Genomic DNA, 15,172 nt, shown 5'->3' on the forward strand with positions numbered 1-15,172 from the left:
CCCTTGACCCTTGTCTTATTTTTGTGATATAACAACACAGCTGAGACCGAGAAGTTTATATACTCTGTGTGTGTGTGTGTGTGTGTGTGTGTGTGTGTGGCCATGTAGAGACTAGATGTCAACCTCTGGTGTCATTTCTTAGAACCCACCCACCCTGGTTTTGTTGGATTTGTTTCAAACAGTGCATCTCACTGGGCTGACTGACCAGTGAAGCCCAATGTTTTCTGCCTGACTCTATCTTCCCAGTGCTGGGATCCCCAGTGCGCCCCACCATGCCTAGCTTTTTATGTGGGTTCTGGGGGTTGACCTCTGGTCATCCTGATGCAAGCTCTTTACCAACTTGTACACCTCCACCCTGTGTAAAAAGTTCATTCTGGGGCTGGAGAGATGGCTCAGTGGTTGGGAGCACTGACTGCTCTTCCAGAGGTCCTGAGTTCAAGTCCCAGCGACCACATGGTGGCTCACAACCATCTGTAGAGAGATCCGATGCCCTCCTCTGGTGTGTCTGGGGACAGTTACAGTGTACTCATATAAAATAAATAAATAAATCTTTAAAAAAAAAAAAAGTTCATTCTGCTCAGTTCTGCAAACCAGGAAGACTCATTTTGTTTACCCTCTGATGGGGGTGGGGAGGATGTCTTCCTGCTGGATTATGACACAGTAGAATGTCACGTGGTCAGGTAGAGCAAGCAAACTAGCTGGTCTCTCTTAAGACCTCATAACTTTCCTTAATCCCTATCACCCTCTGAAGGCCCCCTCTCCAAATACTATTAGCAGATAACTCGAGATCATTCCCCAACACATGGAACTGTAAAACATATGTGAGAGAGAACAGGAGAGAGCTGAAGAGCAGGAGCTCAGGAGTGGGAGCCACTGAAAAGTTGGAACACGCCTGGAGGCATTGGATGGGGCAGAGGTGATCTAGATAGGGGTGAACACAGGGAGGCAGAAATTCAACGGGGAAATGAAGCAAAAAAAAATTTGCAATGTTTTTTGCAAATTGCAAAAAAACAATGAAGCGCAAAATAGGCCCCGGGTGTACGACTAACTCTGTGTGTGTTAAATGCCCAAGGAGACATGTGAATTCACCTTTAAACACTCCTACTGTTACTTCTTTGGCCTACTTAACCCCACTGTCAAGCCAGTGTGGAACTGTGAGGAATCAGAGCTGCTACAAAGCTTAGGCCTTACTAGCTTAAGGAGAGGGCTCCCTGCCTGCTCACCTGTCTGGTAAATATAGACGGCACAGTGCCCAGCTCCTGTCCACTCATATCAGCTATGATCTTTCCCATACCTCCACCGGTTTCAAGGCTCTGCAGGGAGGCCTCAAAGGGCTAGTAGAGGAGGGTCCTATTGCTGCCCTGCAGGTTGGGGGTGCGGCATAACATCCTGCATGCATGACCCCTGCTCCCCAAGACTTGTGAAGACTGTATGTGAATAACCACACCTAAAGACCAAAGGAGAAAAATGGGTACGAGGGATTTGGGTCAGCTCTCACGTATAGGCCTGAGGACTCCCCAAGTGGGTGGCCTTTGTATGGCCACAGGGGAGGACCTGCAGGCCTCATTAGATACAAGTGAGGTGGCTGACTACACCGCTGTAGTCCTTTTGCAGCAGACAGCAGATTAGAGTAGTAAGAGCTTTTGATCTGGCGCCATGCAGGAAAGAGCGGATGTCGTCCCTAAACCCAAGCAGCTTTCAAATCTCTTCCTGGGCAGAGGTGCGGTCCTAAGAACCTGCGGCATCTTAAAAGAAATTAAGAGACAGCGTGAAGCTGTCCCTGTGGGTCCCGCCTACCAGATCCGTCCACTGCGTGGGGCCAGCGCGCGACCTCTGCGAGCAGCCCCTGCGGCAGAAGAGGACCTTACTGCAGTCGACTGCCGCCGCGCCGCCGCCGGGACCTTTCCCCTACTTTCCAGGGCTCACGCCCCGCCTCTAGCCCGACCAAAACACGTGCCGCCTCCCGCCCCGCCGGATCACGCCGCAGCCAGGCTCCGATCACGCGCCCCCCCGCGGCGCCCATTGGCCCGCTTCTTGCGGGGCGGGCGCCGATTGGCTGGCGGCAGAGGTCACGCCTCCAGCAGGGAGCGGTGTATTTTGGTTTGCCCGCGCGCCCCGCCCAGGGCCGCTCCCTCCGCGGCGCCCCGCCCCTCCCGCGCCTCCCGGGCCGCGCGGAGGCAGAGCCGCGCGGCAAGGAGGGCGGAGGTGCGCGCCGGGAACAGACGCTCGGGACACCGCCGCCCGCCGCCCACCGCCCACGTGCAGCCTCCGCCGCACGCAGAGCTCCTGCCTCGCAGCATTGCTGCCTGCAGGCCGTACGGCACCATGCACTCGCCAGGCTCCACCGGCCCGGGCGACGCGCGCGCGGTAAGTGACGGGGCGCGAGAGGAGACGGGGGACGCGGGAAGGATGGCGACTCTTCTCTGCGGTGGAGGCTGCGGCTGTGCTCTGGTCCGGGCAGGGACCGGTAGGCTCGGCCGGGTCAGGGTGGGGAGGGGGGTGTGTTAGCGCGGCAGCCAGCCTTCAGCTTTGTCTCTTGTCCGCTGCGGCCCCGCCCGGCGCGGCTATTTCCAGCCATGACGTCACCCGAATGCAGCGGAGGACCGCTGTTGGATGTGGGCGCGGCTGGCGGGAACTTGGGGGCGGGGCGGGGGCGGAGTCAAAGCCGGGTGCAGCATGAGGGGGCGGGGCGAGAGCTACTAGTAGTGGGGGGCGGGGCCAAAGCAAGGGCGTGGGCGAGAGTGCTTGGAGGAGATATGGGAAGCTAGATGGGACCAAGGCGAAGGGCACGGTGAATGTACCTGGTAGTAGTATAAGAGGGAGTAAGGGCGGAGCCAAAGCTAGAGAGCTTGTTGAGAGCCTCTGGTGGAACTGTGGGCGGGGTCAACGTAAGAGTGCTTAGTGAGGACGGATGGGAATTTACCTAGGGGCGGGGCAGAGGCTAAATGAAGGGGAGGGAGTGTGGTGAGAGCATCTGGTGGGCATGTGGTGGGGAGGGCTGTGGGTGGAGCCAAACTAAAGGTGTCTCAGGAGGGTGTGGCAAGAGTACCTGGAGGAGGTTATGATGGAATGAACAGGAGCAAGTGTGTCTTGATAGGCGGGTGTGCGAGAGTGTGGTTCGAGGAGGTCTATCAGCCAAGCTTAGTGGGCTTGTAAGGGTAGGGCTGGACAGGGGTTGGGGGTCCAAGGGAGAGGGGGTGTGGTAATAGGACTTTGCTGGAGTGGAAGGCCTGGGCCTAGGGACTGAGTGGAATTATGGCAGGGACCTCTGTCAGAAGGTGTAGGCTGAGGAGCAACAGAACCTGGCAGAAATGTAGGGGGGCAGAAAAGTGGTGCGGCACACAGTGGACTCAAGGTTCAGCCACTGGGAAATTAAGCTTGGGAAAATGCTTCCTTTCTTAGGGACACCGCTCTGGTCCTTTTGAGCTAGAAGATCTCACCACCACCACCACCCCCCGACTGGTTGCTTGGTTTCATTTGCTGCTTTGTGTGTTTATCTTTCCCACGGCACCTTCCTACTAGCCATTTTGGTGTGTACCTCCAGAGTTAGTCTTCATCATCTAGCCAAGAGAATCGTGAAGTCAGTAACCTGTTTTGTTTATTTTATAGTTGTGGGATTGAATCCAGGGTCATGCATGAGGTAGTCAGGCATTAAACTATTGAGCAATAGCTGGGCTTTAAAACCTTTTTTAAGAATCAGGATGTGTGTGTGTGTGTGTGTGTGTGTGTGTGTGTGTACTGCTTCTCAACCAAGACCAGTCTTCAGAGCTTGAAAGCAAAGTTGTGTTGAGAGTCCCCTTCAGGTGTCTCGTTAAGGGTGTTGCACATGCCTGTGAGGGTTGCCATCCCTTTATTCTCCTGAGCTAAGAAGCCGCTGTGTTCTGCCACCTTCAGGCTGACATCATGGACATTTGTGAGTCAATCCTGGAGAGGAAGCGGCACGACAGCGAAAGGTCCACGTGCAGCATCCTGGAGCAGACAGATATCGAAGCTGTGGAAGCTCTCGTTTGCATGAGTTCTTGGGGTCAAAGGTCCCAGGTGAGACCCCTCACGCCCGTCTCTGATTCTGGTGACGTCACCACGGCGGTGCTTATGGACACAGCTGCACCTGATCTACCAAAGGACTTCCATTCTTTTTCAACTCTGGTAAGAGGAGGTTGAGGGGAGGAGAGCGTTTTTGAGAACTGCCTAGAATAGCTTAGGTTAAATATGCTGAAGAACCCGTAAGGAGATCAACAGATGACGCCGGCCGGGAAGCTGCCTGTGCTCCTTTTGTGTGGATGCCAAAGTGTGCAAACTCCTCTCTTACAAATGTTTTCAGTGGGTCGTAACTTGCTGAGAGATGCTCAGGGACAAAACCTGTAGGCAGTGACAGAAAGGTGTATTATGCCAGCTTTCCCAGGAGTCTTAAGGGAGGGTCTTGAGTTGCCTCAGACTGGGATGAGGATTTGTGGGAAACAAGAAAGCATGTACTCTGACATCTCACAGCCTTTAGCCTAGTGGAGACATGTCACCTCTGCCTTCCCGTGACAGCCAGCCAGTGTAATTTGGAGTTGACACATCAGTATTTTATCTCTAGGTTTTAACTTGCAGCACCATTGCAGGTGCTTCGTGGGTTGGAGAAGTCAGATCACAGATTGTAGGCAGTAGTAAAACTGAGAGCTGGCCGCCTGGGCCGGGAACTTGCCCCGGAGAAGCTTATGGAAGGTGGAATTGGAGGAGTGGGTAGGAGTGAGGACTGGAGGGATTATGGGCTGGCTCATAATAGTAGCCCCTCAGGTTTTCAGGCTTGGGCTTTTGTGAGGTGGCTGAGGAACTGCCCGGAGCCATCACAGAGAGGCGTGGTTCAGGAGAACCCGGGTTTTCTTGGTTTAAGAATTGAAATGTCATGAAGAACTTTATAGATCTGTTTTCGTTTTTGCAGTTCTAGTTGAATTGCTTATTTCAGAAGCTCTGCATGACCTAGGTAGGGTAGATAACACCCTTCTTCCAACAAGACATGCGCATGGTTGGAAGGGGCCGTTCATGTGGGGAGAAGTAGGAGCAGCAGAGTCCCCAGAGATCCTCTGGGTCAGTCAGGGCAGTCCCCTCACAGGCAGTGGGATCAGTGCAGTCAGATAATTTCCTTGTGGCTCTTTTGACCAAAACAACCTTTGACGTGGCGCTTTTCTTTCTCTCCGTTTTTATTTTAAAGTGTATAACTCCTCCTCAGAGCCCAGAGCTCATGGAGCCAACAGGGACCCCTGTTCCTTCCCAAGTAATCAATTCCCAAGGATGCATGGCCACTGCCCTCCCCCCATCCCCTACTGGGGGCCCCAGAACACTGAGCAAGGGGGAACCACCGGAGCCATCCTCAGAGTCCTCCTGCAGGGCCGTGATGACGAGCGTGATCCGTCACACTGGGGAGAGCCCAGCTCCGACATGTTTTCCAACTGGTCCAACTCAAGAGCAGCCAGCGTCCGACAGCAGAGGAGGACAAGACCCGTTGCTGGACCACCTCGAAGCCTTGCAGGACACACGTTTGGCAGATGGCTTACTTGTCACTAACTTGGTTTCCTGTCAGCCTTGCTTGCACAAGTCTGGTGGCCTGTTCCCCATCGACAAAGGCCAACAGACAGTATGGCCCACTGCCGTTCAGACCTGCTTACCAAAGAATCCTGAAAGTGACTTGTCAAGGAAAACCACCCCTTTTATTTCTGTCCCTGTCTCTAGCCCCCCTGTCCTTTGCCAGATGATCCCTGTGGCTGGACAAAATGGCATGCTCTCAGCTTTTTTGAGGCCTCCTACCCAGTTGCCTGCAGGGACTATCAAGCCCATCCTACCCCAAGCTGCTTCAATGTCTCAGCCTGTGTTCATGGGCCCGCCTGTGCCTCAGGGAACTGTGATGCTGGTCTTGCCACAGAGCACCTTCCCCCAGCCTGCTGCCTGTCCATCCAGTGTCATGGCCATTGGAAATACCAAACTCTTGCCCCTTGCCCCTGCCCCAGTGTTCGTCGCCTCCAGCCAGAACTGTGCGCCTCAGGTAGACTTTTCCAGAAGGAGGAACTATGTTTGCAATTTCCCAGGCTGCCGGAAGACCTACTTCAAAAGTTCCCACCTTAAAGCTCATCTTCGCACCCACACAGGTAAGTGGTAGGGTGTGAAAGTTAAGTCGGGTTCTTCTTCCCAGCGCCATGTTCCCAGAAGTAAGACTCAGACTCAAAAAATATATTTACAGATACCTTGACCACATGGCTAAGCTCCACTCTGTCATAACTTAGATAACCCACTTATTTTAACCTACATTCTGCCACATGATCGGCTGGCTACCTGTGCTCAGGTGCCGTGTCTGCTTCAGCTGAGAATGTGCAATTCAGTTCTCAGTGAAGCCAGCTCATTTCAAGTGCATGCGGCTAGTGGCTTCCCTAATGGCCAGAGAATATAGTAGATCTTCCCAGGTGAATCTCCAGCCTGGCTGTGTTCCAGAATTCTCTCTTCCTAGATGTCTGACCTCTTACTTCCTGCTTAAGCCATAGGCCATCAGATTTATGATTGACAGGCGCTGCACCTGTACAGACATAAGATAATCTCTCTACAGCGGGGTGCCTGGTGTGATGGGTGCACAGCTCAAGGGAAGAAAGCGACCTGGGCCTCCTCTAAGAGAGGCAGGTGCCTGCTGGAGGAGACAGTGGGGGCTTGTGATGGCTTTAGGGTACTCCTCACCTTTCTACAGTAGGCGTCAGTAAAAACATCAGTGTGACTTGGAGGTCCGTTCAAACCATCAAAGTTCATACTGTAGAGTGTTTTAAGAGTATAAGGTTTTTGTTTTTGTTGTTTGGTTTTGCTTTGGAAACTGTATAGTTTTAGGTTAAGAAGTCTCACAAGGGGCTGGAGAGATGGCTCAGTGGTTAAGAGCACTGGCTGATCTTCCAGAGGTCCTGAGTCAATTCCCAGCCACCACATGGTGGCTCATAACCATCTGTAGTAAGATCTGATGCCCTCTTCTGGTGTGTTTGAAGACAGGTACAGTGTACTTATATATAATAAACAAATAAATCTTAAAAAAACAAGAAACAAAGGAAATGGTGGTGAGACATATGATAACCCACATGGTCAAAGAGGACGGATATCAACACTCACTCAACCGACGTGGGGCAGGCCCTGAAATGATCAATAGACAGGGACTGGAGAGGGCTGAGGGTGATGTGTGGAAATGGGCAGATAGATGAGAACAAAGGAGGCTGTGTTTGCTCCGACAAGGAGACAAGACCAGGTTAGCTATAAGGTCCACATCCTAAAGCCGGCCATGGCTCCCACATATGAAGGAACGATTCTTTCTGCAATGTCTGCAGACCAGACACCATGGAGTCTGCCATGGCCAGAGTATACTGTGCTAATTAGAAGTCAACCTCTAGCAACCTATTTTGAAATAAAAAAAGCTATAGCAGGAACTCTCTCCAGGCCTTTTCCGTATTGCAATCCTTGAGCCAGACATTCTAATGGGATCAGGGGGTGATGTTTCATGGCTGAGTTTAGGAAGCCTGCTTTTCTGCAGACGCCTCATCTACACATGTGCTTACATGTAAATACGTGACTCTCTAAGGTCAGCTTTAACAAGAAGACTAGACTATGTAACCACGGGACCATTAAAAAACACCAAGCACATAGACTCACAGAGCACCTAAGAAATGTATGCTCTACCCTACTGAGTATTCTGGCCAGGTGGCCTCAGTGCAGGCATCATCACTCATGAAGCTGTTTGAGAAGTGCAATTTAGTTCTCAGTCAGACCACCCCTTTTCAAGTGCCTATGCCTAGTGGCTACCCTAACGACCAAGACATGTTCAAAAAATAAACTCAAGAGGTTACTATAACTTCTTGTGTGACTTTCTTTTTTTTTTAAGATTTATTTATTTTCTGTATGTGAGTACACTGTCCCTGTCTTCAGACACAGCAGAAGAGGGCATCGGATGCCCATTACAGATGGTTGTGACTCACCATGTGGTTGCTGGGAATTGAACTCAGGACCTCTGGAAGAGCAGTCAGTGCTCTTAACCACTGAGCCATCTCTCAAGCTCCTCCTTTCTGCTTTGTTTTTACAATTTTAGGATTTATTATTTTATTATTTATATCATTACTACTACTACTACTACTATTACTACTACTACTACTACAACAACAACAACAGTTTTGGTTTGTTAAGACAGCGTTTTTTCTGTGTAATCCTGGCCATCCTGGAACTTGGTCTATACACCAGGCTAGCCTTGAGTTAAAAAATCTACCTGCCTCTGCCTCCTGAGTGCTGGGGTTAAAGAGGTGTGCCACCACACTCATTTATGTTTCTGTGTGTATATGTATGTGCATATCGGCTCATCGGCCTGTGGATTTGACCCCTGGAGCTGGAGTTATGGGTGATTGTAAGCTGCCACTATGAGTCCCGGGGTCTGCTGTGGGTGTGTTTGAAGAGCAGCTTGTTTTATTTTTACTTACTGATCTAAACTGGATACAAACTCCTGGTGTCCCACTTGTGACGTCAGCACCTTCAGCAAGGTTGTGCTGGGAGCTGTGTTGGATAAGGGGTAACCTGAGGGGTAACCTGTAGTGTTCACATGGGCTCTTTGGCATGGTCTGTCCAGATGACCTTTACATCATGGCACGGATTGCAGATTTGGAGAGGTGACGGGGTTTCAATGTTTACTCAGTTTCCCTAGCTAACTGACAGACCCGCAATACCTGAATAAAGCCAGTTCCTTCCATGCTTTTCAGAGAAATAAGTTCAGTTTAAACAAGTGTGGGGCTCTGAGGAGACCGCTGCTTTTGCCATTCACCAGCCCTTCATGGAGTCTTCCTAAGCACAGAAACTTCAGGTGGGCTTACCTCAGATTGAGTTTCAAGTACTTCTTTCAATCTGAACAACATTTAAATGAAGAAGGCCAGGTGAATGGGTACACCGTTTTTGGCTGAATACAAGGAATTTTGTAAATTGTGTGCCGAGGGGCTGGCATTCTCTGTGCAACTCCTGGGCACTTTGTATGCTGCTGACCTTAGGGGAGCAGGGATAGGAAAGGCAGCTGTTTGCATCTGCTTTTGGATGTTTTGACAGCATCTAAGACGCTGATAAAGAATAGTACACCAAGCTCCAGGCTCTGGAGCCTCGAGTCTAAAAGCCTGTGTCGATCAGTTATCTGTTAGATCTTCCCAGTGTGGCAGACAACATCATCTAGTGCAACAGGGTTAGTATGCCTGACAGCTTGCTTTTATAACAAGGCCACTCCTGGGACTCTGTTAACCTAAATTCCAATGCTCAGGACCCAGTCAGTGGCCAATGATCCTACTACCCCTTAAGCATCAAAGACGTATGACTTCAGAATTACATTTCCAGGGTGTGAAGTCTGGGGTCCGGAGTCAAACCACATTAGCCACCTTTGCTTGCCGTGGAAGATTCTGAAATGCACAGAATACGAAGCCTCGCTGCTGGATTTTCTGTTAATTCAACTCTGAGATCTATCAGAATCGGTATCTCTTCAGACCCGTTATACCTGCCTTAGGCAGTCATGGAGACAGATCGCTTATGCATGCAGTCTGTGATCGCCATAGCCAGGTATGGAGGCTTCAGGATACAGAGAAGGGCCTGGTCCTGTGCTGGCTGGAACAGCAGTGTGTTGAAGAGGTATACTGTCTGTCTGCCTGAAGGCTTCCTTACCTCTGTAACTCCAGGAAGATATTTTGACTCTGAGGCACTTGCTCTAGAACGTCAATAGGCACTTAAAGCTTCTGACAAGAAAGTGTCTATTAGAAATAGAACACGGGGCTGGGGATTTAGCTCAGTGGTAGAGCGCTTACTTAGGAAGCACAAGGCCCTGGGTTCGGTCCCCAGCTCCGAAAAAAAGAAACAAAAAAAAAAAAAAAACAAAAAAAAAAAAAAAAAAAAAAGAACACAAGGGCTGGAGAGATGGCTCAGCTGTTAAGAGCTCTGACTGCTCTTCCAGAGGTCCTGAGTTCAAATCCCAGCAACCACATGGTGGCTCACAACCATCTGTAATGGGATCTGATGCCCTCTTCTGGTGTGTCTGAAGACAGCTATAGTTAGTCATATACATTAAATAAGTAATATTTAGAAAAATAAATAGAACACAAACCTTGCCATTTTATAACCTATGTGGTGGTTAGTGTTGATTGTCAGCTTGACAGGATCTAGAATCACCTAGTAGACAAGATTGAGCCTTGAGGGAGAAGGTTTAGTTAGGGTAACGTGAGAAGACCCACGGTAACTGGGATTCTGGATTGGTTAAGTCTCTGCTTCTGGACTATGGACAAAGTATGACCAACTGCCTCAAGCTCCTCCCACCACTCCCCTGCTGTGGTGGACCTGTGCCCTCAAACTGAGCCACAGCGAACACCTCCTTAATTAGCTTTTGTCAGCACCATGGGAATGGACACAGCAACCTGCTTGTCAGTGTAGAAATGTAGACATAAACCAGTGATTCTAAGAAAGCTCAAAGCCCCTTGGAAGGATTTTTTTTTTTTTTTTTTTGTGGGTGTGTGCAGTTTGTCCTGAGCGAGAAAGAATTATTTCTTTAAAGAGGTTGTCTCTCACATCTGTGGATGGTGGTCAGTTGGTGGAGTGCCTGCCTAGCATGCATGACTTTCCAGAGTTGATCCCTAGCGTGTAAAGTTAAGGAAAGTGGTGCACACTTGTGATCCCAGCACTTACGAGATAGAGTAAGGAGAATCAACTTCATGGCCTTCCTGCTACATGGGGTGTTGGGGGGCATCCAGGCCTTCATGAAACCCTGTCTCAAAAAAAAAAAAAGCATTTTCCAGAGAGAGGAAGATCTCAAGTTCTCAGCCAGCCCAGGCTATCCTAAGCAAAACTCTTCTCAAAGAGAAAAATATCCAGGGTGTTGGTATACGCCTTTAATCCCAGCACTTGGGAGGCAGAGACAGATCTCTGTGAGGTTAAGGTCTGGTCTACATAGGGAGTTCTAGGCCAGCCAGGGCTAGGAGACCCTGTCTCAAAAAACCCTGTCTCAAATACAGTCCTCCCCAAATACAATAGTAGATTTGTCTCTATTTTAAGATGCTTCTTCTGATCCGTAGTCAGACGCGTTATCCATTGCGCCACTGGCCCATTCATTTAAGATGCTTCTTAAAAGCCGGGATGGTAGCACATGCCTATAACTCTAGCACTGAAGTAAATTCCAAGTCCCAAACCAGCCTAGCTACATAATGGATCTCCATTAGAAAATAACATGAAGCAACATACATGTGTACATGTTCAATTTTTGAGAGATTAGTTTGACATCTGTGGGCTTTGGCATGTCACATCATGTAGAAAGAAATGCACTGTAGAGGGCTTGCTGAGTTCTGAGCTGCCTGGTGCTAGGACAGCAGTGTTACTCTTCTGCTGTGTGACGAACAGAGCTGTGGGCAGCGCTCGTGGGCTTCTCAGTGAAGTGCCGAGCGTGCACATTCACTTTGACATGTTCTTCCACAGGGGAGAAGCCTTTTACCTGCAGCTGGGACGGCTGTGACAAAAAGTTTGCAAGGTCAGATGAACTGTCTCGCCACCGCAGAACTCACACTGGAGAGAAGAAGTTTGTGTGTCCTGTGTGTGACCGGCGCTTCATGAGGAGTGACCACCTGACCAAGCACGCTCGTCGCCACATGACAACAAAGAAGATCCCAGGCTGGCAGGCAGAGGTGGGCAAGCTGAACAGAATCACCTTAGCAGAGAGCCCCAGGAGCATCCTCGAACCTTTGCCGGCCTCTGGCTGAGGCTTCCTGTGGCATCCATCACCTGTGGGCTTCTTCGAAAACCTCTTCAGGAATGGAACCTGTGTGTTCCTCTCCAAAAATAACCATGTCTCTGGGCTGTTGAAGTGGGGAGCTGGTTCTGATGGAAGTGTATTAATTTTACTTTTCTGGTTGGGACCCTGTTCTATATCTTTTGTAGTTTCAGAACTGTCTGTCTGTCTCTGTGTGTCTCTGTCTCTGTCTGTCTCTCTCTTTTGTAAGGAAATGGAAGAAAATTTGATCTAAATCACCAGCATTCAAACAAATATTCCTGCAATAAAGTTTACAAAGTCTGGATTTTTTTTTTATACCTTTCTATTCATGTTTTGTAGAAATGTGACAGGGTACTAATTTTTATACTTTTTATAAAAATATTTATATTGTGCTCAAATCACCAATTTGTGGGTAGACAATTTTACAGCCTTCTTTTCCATGTTTTATAACGTTTTGTAATAACCCTGCTTAAGAGTGAGCCTGGTAGTTAGAAAGAAACAAATACCAAGTTTGTTACCAGCCTTTTATAGTGATTGTTTTAGATCAGAACTGGTTGAATAAAGAACTCTTAAAGGGGAAAATAAACTTTGTAGTTAGCATCTTTGTATCATTTTCAGGGGAAATTCTAGCAGCCACTCCTGTAGCCCACAGAACTAAGATTGTGGTTGGGTAGAAGGAATCATGTGAGCGATGTCCCTGAGGAGGGTGTGCCCGGGTCTGCCTGGGCTGCTGGCCAGCTGAGCAGGGGCGAATGTGGAATGTTGACTTCTGGGCCATCTGTCTGCTAATGGCAAATGGTCCCATGTCCTGCCTGTACTTAAGCACCAAAACCAAGAACGTGGATGCAGAAACTTTGTAGATTGCCCGGTGGCTTCTGTTGTGGATTTGTACTGCATGGCGGATTGACCACACAGAGAAAGGGAAATGTCTAAATGGGTTGGTTAAACTTTCCACCGGAGAGCACCTTCCACAAAGCAAGGCCCTTTGTACACAGTCGGCTCTGGGGTTCAGATGCCTTTCTTATGGACAAAACACCGAGAAATGTGTCACTAAATGGCAGTCAGTACCACCCAACTACCTTCCCGGTCATTGTGTGTGAAGGAAATGATTTTGCTCAAACAAGAAGACTTGGGGTGGGGATTTTGTAGTTTGCCTGAAAACATCTGGGGAACTGCTTTTACGCCTTGTGAGCGCGCGTCCTGCATCCAGGTGGTCACAAAAAATGGTTTTAGTTAAAGTTTAGTTAAATTGTATTGCTCGGGCAATACAGTTAAGTGTGAGAACAAAGTATATTGTGCTGTTTGGGCAACCTGAGAATATATTTGTGTGGTACGTGTTAAGTTTTGTATTTGCCTTTTAATGATTGGCATTCAACTTTATTAAATGATGGCAAGGTAGAAATATTAAACAGATAAAATGAGGTTTCTGTGTTCAGGTCTTTTGAGCCTTATATAACCATTACGTGGTCATACATTGTATGTTACTTGATCCATGTTAAGCTGCCTTGGTAGCCAAGTTTTGTATGTACGCGTGTTTAGGAACTGTCCAGGCAGTGCTGTTACTGTCTTTCAACACAATGGAGTGCAGGAGAACTAACTGTATATAGCTCACATGTGTCCCAGCACCCTGGTCCTGTCCACCTGTCTTAAGACAGCATCCACACTGGTGACTGTAAGTGATAAATGGCATCCAATTTGGAATGTCTTTTTTTCATTGTGACATGCAGAAGTGATGTTCCTTGTCCTGGTGTTTCTGTGGGTAACGGCAGGCCTTGGGGGGTTCGGTTGCTCATCACAGAACTTTCTCAGACCAGTATTGTTTCTAAATGATGGATGTGTTGAAATACCATTAGCTTTCCATTTCCTAATTAGATTTAGGAACCCCTTTTCTGAAAGAGCCCCCAACATTTGTCTACTGAAAAGAAAACAGTTCGTATCTGAATAGGACTCCTGAGCCCCAGAGCCCCGGGAGTGGCTGCTCCCTTGAGGGTCCTCCCCAACTTCCCGCGGCGTGATGGTGATTCCAGTGCACTTTATTGCTTGAGAAGTTCTTGATTTGATTTTTTTTCACTTTGTTGAGCCTTTCAGTAGTTTTAGTGATAAAAATTTAAATGTTAACTACTTTTGTTTTATGTAACAGACCTTGACTTATTTAAATGAATATGTGTAATGTAACTTTTTTTTCCCTTTGAATCATATAAAACTTTCTTGGTTCACAGACAAAACCTGAGTGCTGTGTTGTATAACTGTGTATGTGTGGGTCTGGAAGACTCATCGTGTATTGGCCTAACTTGAACTCTTATTTTGGGCGGTCTACTCGGTTTCAGGGAAAGCAAAACAGTGGCAAAGAAATCAACCCATAAGAATCTTTGCAGCCAAGCTGTGGCAGTTCAGACATTAAAATAACAGTAGTAATAGCTCCTCCACTTTTGTCTGACAGTAGCAGAGACTGGCTTCCATCGTCACTGGAACCAGCCATCCACAGCAAGGGTCAGGACATGATTTCCTGTGTGTCCTCCCTCTCTCCCCACCTCTTGGCATCTGGCTGGACTATGCTATGCAGAGCACACATCGATCAGGCCCCACAGTCATCTTGGGAGGCAGGAGACATGGGTATCATTCCTCCCAAGAGACTATGCTGGGGAGCAGGGCGAGGTCTCCCCTGTTGCTCCTGGGCTCTTGTAGACAGAAAGACCTGGAGTCATCTGGGTGTGAATCCAGACAGCCACTCATCCTACTGAGCAGCTGAGACTTACCATTCCATCTCTGCCTCCTGGACACAATATACCTCACCTCTCCTGGCTGCACTCTGCCTGGCGTGGACTATGCCCCTCTTGTCTGCCATAAGTGTTCTACACAAGAGGAGTTGCTCTTGGAGTAGTCTGCACTGCAGGTAGTCTTCAGACTACATGAGCTGTTTATATGCCTCATCCTGAGGCACAGCAGCTTTGAGGTGCAAGCCGTGGGCCAACTGCTTCTAAGGGTTCAAGTACTTCTCTGTCTTTCCCAGGGCCCCATGCCCTAAAGAAGGCAACCTTTCCTTGCCAGCAATGGAAAGGGTTTCTGTGTGTAGCCCTGGTTGTCCTAGACTCTGCACATGGACCCAGATGCTCTAGCAGATAGGGGAGAAGGTCATGCCCCCCTCTTTCCCTGTTGGTGGTCTCCTTCCCCAAGAATTAGCATAATCTCTAGGGGGAATTCTTGGTTAGCTCCCAGCTGGATTCTGACTTCTCCAGGCAGCCACTGCTTCCCTCAAGACCATGTGGTGCTACTGTTGAGAGTTGAAATTGATCTTGGGAAGTCAAACCTGTCCCCCAGTACCACACACACTATTGCTTTAGTGTTTGGATGTGCAGCTTGGCGGCCCACCCTTTCAGTCTCCTGGGGGGGGGGTGCTTATCCTGA

At 49.0% G+C, this 15,172-nt stretch overlaps 1 protein-coding gene across 3 annotated transcripts; it reads left to right on the forward strand.

Annotated features, from left to right (window-relative positions):
• Positions 1–2,141: 2,141 nt before the first annotated feature.
• Positions 2,142–13,982, forward strand: Klf11 (KLF transcription factor 11). 3 transcript variants are annotated; one of them, XR_354724.4, is made up of 5 exons: positions 2,142–2,367; positions 3,895–4,146; positions 5,195–6,125; positions 9,361–9,579; positions 11,476–11,613. XR_354724.4 is itself a non-coding variant. In XM_006239984.5 (4 exons), the coding sequence occupies exons 1-4, from the start codon at positions 2,326–2,328 to the stop codon at positions 9,477–9,479; spliced, it is 1,344 nt and encodes a 447-aa protein (XP_006240046.1). In that variant the 5' UTR covers positions 2,143–2,325; the 3' UTR covers positions 9,480–10,105. The 3 variants fall into 3 exon arrangements, 2 of the variants coding, with proteins under 2 accessions (XP_006240046.1, NP_001032431.2); XM_006239984.5 differs by lacking the exon at positions 11,476–11,613 and having other exon boundaries at positions 2,143–2,367; positions 9,361–10,105; NM_001037354.2 differs by lacking the exon at positions 9,361–9,579 and having other exon boundaries at positions 2,278–2,367; positions 11,476–13,982.
• Positions 13,983–15,172: the final 1,190 nt, after the last annotated feature.

This window comes from Rattus norvegicus, chromosome 6, assembly GCF_036323735.1.
Source record: "Rattus norvegicus strain BN/NHsdMcwi chromosome 6, GRCr8, whole genome shotgun sequence".
In the NCBI taxonomy this organism is placed as follows: Eukaryota; Metazoa; Chordata; class Mammalia; order Rodentia; family Muridae; genus Rattus; species Rattus norvegicus.